At 41.3% G+C, this 4,227-nt stretch overlaps 1 protein-coding gene across 1 annotated transcript; it reads right to left on the bottom strand.

Moving 5' to 3' along the window:
- Positions 1-294: 294 nt before the first annotated feature.
- On the bottom strand, positions 295-1,053 carry LOC127080813 (uncharacterized). Its single transcript, XM_051021107.1, has one exon. It carries the CDS (start codon positions 1,051-1,053, stop codon positions 295-297), a length of 759 nt encoding a protein of 252 aa, XP_050877064.1.
- Between the last annotated feature and the right edge of the window lie 3,174 nt (positions 1,054-4,227).

Genomic DNA, 4,227 nt, shown 5'->3' with positions numbered 1-4,227 from the left:
CTCCAAGGTATGACCAGGTGCTCCCATGTGAAACTCACAATGGGCATTAGCGTCGTATCCGGGTGGATATGGAAAAACAACTGGTTTTAACTCCCTCAATGTTAGAAGGCTTTCCTTTTGCAGATATAGGAGTATTTGGCTGTAAGGTACTGGTAGGGGATCGAGTTGCCTTCTTGGAGGTCTTGGCTTTGATGGTGCAGTGTTTTGCTGATGTTGTGGTTGATACACTTGTTGTTGCTGCATTGGTTGTTGATATGGTATGGGCACTACAGCGGCGACTTGGCCATATGAAGCCTATTGCTTCCCCTTGTAGCTTCTGGATACAGCGTTTGTTTCACCTTCTCTTTTCTTCGAAAAGCCTCCAGAATACTTTTTCGGTGCGCTAGGGACTGCCACGGCTCCTGGAATCTTTCCATCCCTCAACCCTTTCTCTATGCGATCTCCAATTGTGACTAGATGTGCGAAGTCAGATGCTGCACTACTCACCAATCTATCAAAGAATGGGTCCTTCAAGGTGTCTACAAATATTTCGGTCATTTCCTTTTCAGACAATGGTGGCTTTACCTGAGCAGCCAACTCTCTCCACCGCTGGGCGTATTCTTTAAATGACTCGCTTTCATTCATAGTCATCCCTTGCAATTGCATTCGATTAGGTGCCATATCTAAGTTATATTTGTACTGACGAAGAAATGCGTCTGCCAAGTCCTTCCAGCTTTGAATCCTCCCTTGCTCTAAGCTCATGTACCATCTTAGAGATGCTCCACTCAGACTGTCTTGGAAACAGTGTACAAGTAGTTTGTCATTTTTGGTATGAGCAACCATTTTCCTGAAGTACATTACCAAGTGACTTCTTGGACAAGTCTGTCCTTTGTATTTCTCGAAATCAGGAGTTTTAAATTTAGTCGGGATGACTACATTTGATACCAAGCGCATGTTCATGGCCGAGGCACCGAAGATATTGCTTCCTTCTACGGCTTTGATCTTCTTTTCCAGGGCACGGAGCCTATCTGCAGCAGGATCTGGAAGTATCTTAGGCTTTGGTTGATCAGGCATATAGAAAGCATCGTACTGGTCATCTCCAATTTCGGATCCATGATGAGTAGACGTATCAGAAGGTTATGCACGATCTCCGTCTCCTTGACCTCCTACCGGTATCTGAACCAATATATTTTTGGTGGGGACATAACCCTCGTCTTCAGGGTTCAGACCTGGCGTGCTATCATTCCTTTTTGCCCTAGCTTCTTCCTCCTCAATCCTCTCTCTTTGAGCAATTGCGAGTATTGTCTCCAACAGCTGATCCATCTTCTCTTGGATCATATTGATGTCTGTCCTCATGGTAATTTAGTTAGCCTCAACTTGCTCTAATGTCATCTTGTAGTTGCTTCGTGTCTCGTATCGATGTTGATTAGTCAGTGTGGCTGGATAAAGGGTAAAAAGGTCGAGTAAGTTTTTTTTTGAATTTTTATGAAGCGTGATGCATAATGAAGATGCGAATGTCATGCGTATTTTATTTTTAGGGAATCATTCGAGTTTCATTAGTTGTTAGTAATTCGAAGAAACAAGAAATACTTAAAGATAGCAATAATGGAGTAATTTTGATCGTCATTCATTCAAGTACATAACATAAAGGTCCAAATTGGTCATAGTTCAGAATACATTTATTAAAGGAACAAAATATAAGACATAAGAAGATTAAACAATTGGCTTTCTGGCTTGAAGCTCTTCTAGTTCCTCCTTGAATCTCTTCAGCAATCCTCTATAGAGCGGAATGAAACTGATTATGGCTGGAGGAGTGCTTTCTTCCTTCAATTCTTTGACTGCGTCTCTTAACTTCCATGGTAATTCTTTAGCCGCCCAATTATAAAACCCCACTAGCCCATCGAGCTTTGCACGAAACTTATCCCTATCTCCTTGCAAGAAGTCTATGGTCTTCTTAAAGGATTCATAATCTTCAATCACATAGTCTCGCTCCTTTAACCATATGGAACTGTCCTGGCGCAATGACTCTAGCTGGTTCTTCCAATAGCTGGCAGACTCTTTTGCATCTCTTACTTCTCGACACTTCTCCTCCCATATCACGGGTGACACCCTAGAAGCTTCGATGGATATATTCTTGAGTCGACATTCCTGATCTACTTCAGCCTTTGCATGACGAACATAATTGGTGAGTTCTTTAATCTGAGCCCCAAGTGTATCCCTTATCGTCTTGTTTTCCTTTGTGGCTAGATGCCACCAACGTTCATTGTCTTTACATTCTTTCTAGGCTCATCGTAGTTGACCCTTAAGAGTATCTAGACAATGGTCAACTTGTTCTAATCCCATTTTGATCTTTTTTCTCTTATGCTCCTCTTTGTTGAACTTCTCCAGATGTGCCTGAAGTTGTGCCTCTTTTCTCTCAAGCTCCAATTTCATGGTGTTTTTCTCATTGATGGTTTGTTGGAGTTTTATTTGCAACTCTTCATTCTCTTTTTCTAACTTGGCCATGGTGGTCTTGAGTTCCTCCACTTCTTCAATAGGGACATGGGTGAGCTTAGGTTCAGGAAGAGGTACAGGTGCCTGAATGACGAATGGCATTTTGATCATCTTCACCCTTTCCTTTACCCATTGAAAATATGGTTCTTTTGTAATCCCATTTGCTCTCCCTAAATCAACTTTCCCTTTTCAATTGACATTCTTCCAAGCTTCCATGATTTGTTGGAACAAGCTAGGATTCTCAATCCCAAATTCAAGTAATAAGAAAGCTTCCAAAGACCTCGCCTCTGAAGGGCCTTCCATTGGGTAGCCAAGTTGTATGAGTGATAGAACCGGGTTAGCATTCACACATCCTTGAGTTCCGATAAGTGGTACATTAGGGAAATCCCCACATCTAAATATGACGTCCATGTTGATGTATTTTTGGAATACCAAGAAAGATCTTCGGATCGGAGTGATCCCAATCTCTGAGGCCAACTAACATCTGTCTGTTCAACCCAAACACATGTCTTTAGAAGATGTTCTAGAAACCACTGATATAATAAAGTAGCACAACAAGCAATTAGTCCCTTCTTCTTAGTGTACCTATGGCTTATGTAATAGTAAACATCAGCTAATAAAGTGGGTACTGGGTTCCCAGTAAGGAAAACACAAATGGCATCCATGTCTACGAAACCGTCCATATTTAGGAACAGGACGACGCCATAGATGGTCAATGCAATGGCAGAGTAACAAGCATCCCAATTTTCTACTTTCAACAGGTTATGAGCTCTTTCCAAGAGAAAATTTAGCGAAAATCCTTTGGTATTCCCTTTGGTTTCTAGGTTAGCCTTTGCTTCCTTTTCATCCATGTGAAGCGTGCTAGCAATGATCTCAAGGAGAAAAGATTCATCTATCCCTTCAAATAGTGGCTTGTTCTTCATAGGAATCCTAACAAGACGCTCGAATTCTTCCAACGTTGGTGCTAGCTGGAAGTCTTGGAATGTGAAGCATCTTAAAGGTAGGTCATAGAACTGGGCCAAAGTGATTAAAGTTGTATAGTCTACTTGTTGGTTGAGGATGCTAAGCAGATTGCCATAATTCTTCCCAAAGTTGATTTTATACATCGAGTGCATCTGAAAGACTAACACGTAAGCTCCTTAGATTGGGATCTTTGAACTTGAAAGAGTAAATGTTTCTTTTGCTTGATTCCATATTTCCTGAATTCCTGCAACTCATGATACTCAGATTCCTTGGAAATAAAATAATATGAATGTTATGTTATGAATGATGTTATGCGTGCCACATGTAGGTTAATATACAGGTCGTGAGAGCGGGTATCATTGGTTACTAAAAAAAACCCTTTTGGGAGGATGCTAAAGGTAAGAGGTTCATAAAGTCATCAATCACTATTTAGGAAAGTTATTGTCATGACGAAAACTCGTCTACAAATAACATCCCCAAATTGAGTCTCATTTGGGTGAGGCCTTCATACGGTCCCAAAGAGGAAGACTCCTAGTGGGTCCGTATTACACAACTCTCGAGTCCAAGGTTCTAATAAGGTTCTCAGAGTCATAGATCGAGGTTGGGAGTACTACTGTAAGATAGTAATACGTCCAAGGGATCTCATCTGATTGGGGCTTTCGTATTAACCCAATAAGTCTGGGACTTTTCGGGTAAATACTACATAACCACCGAATATAATGGGTTAAAAGGTCCCTAGAGTTATTGATCCAACTTGAGAATACTATCGTCGTGACGAAAACTCGTCGGGTA

The sequence above is a fragment of the Lathyrus oleraceus genome, chromosome 5 (assembly GCF_024323335.1).
Source record: "Lathyrus oleraceus cultivar Zhongwan6 chromosome 5, CAAS_Psat_ZW6_1.0, whole genome shotgun sequence".
Lineage (NCBI taxonomy): Eukaryota > Viridiplantae > Streptophyta > Magnoliopsida > Fabales > Fabaceae > Lathyrus > Lathyrus oleraceus.
The sequence above is the reverse complement of the archived record's forward strand: the minus strand, read 5'-3'. Positions and strand labels throughout refer to the sequence as shown.

Bases quoted from the DNA above. Each gene is read 5' to 3' on its own strand.
- LOC127080813 (XM_051021107.1), bottom strand. From the start codon at position 1,053: ATGCCTGATCAACCAAAGCCTAAGATACTTCCAGATCCTGCTGCAGAT.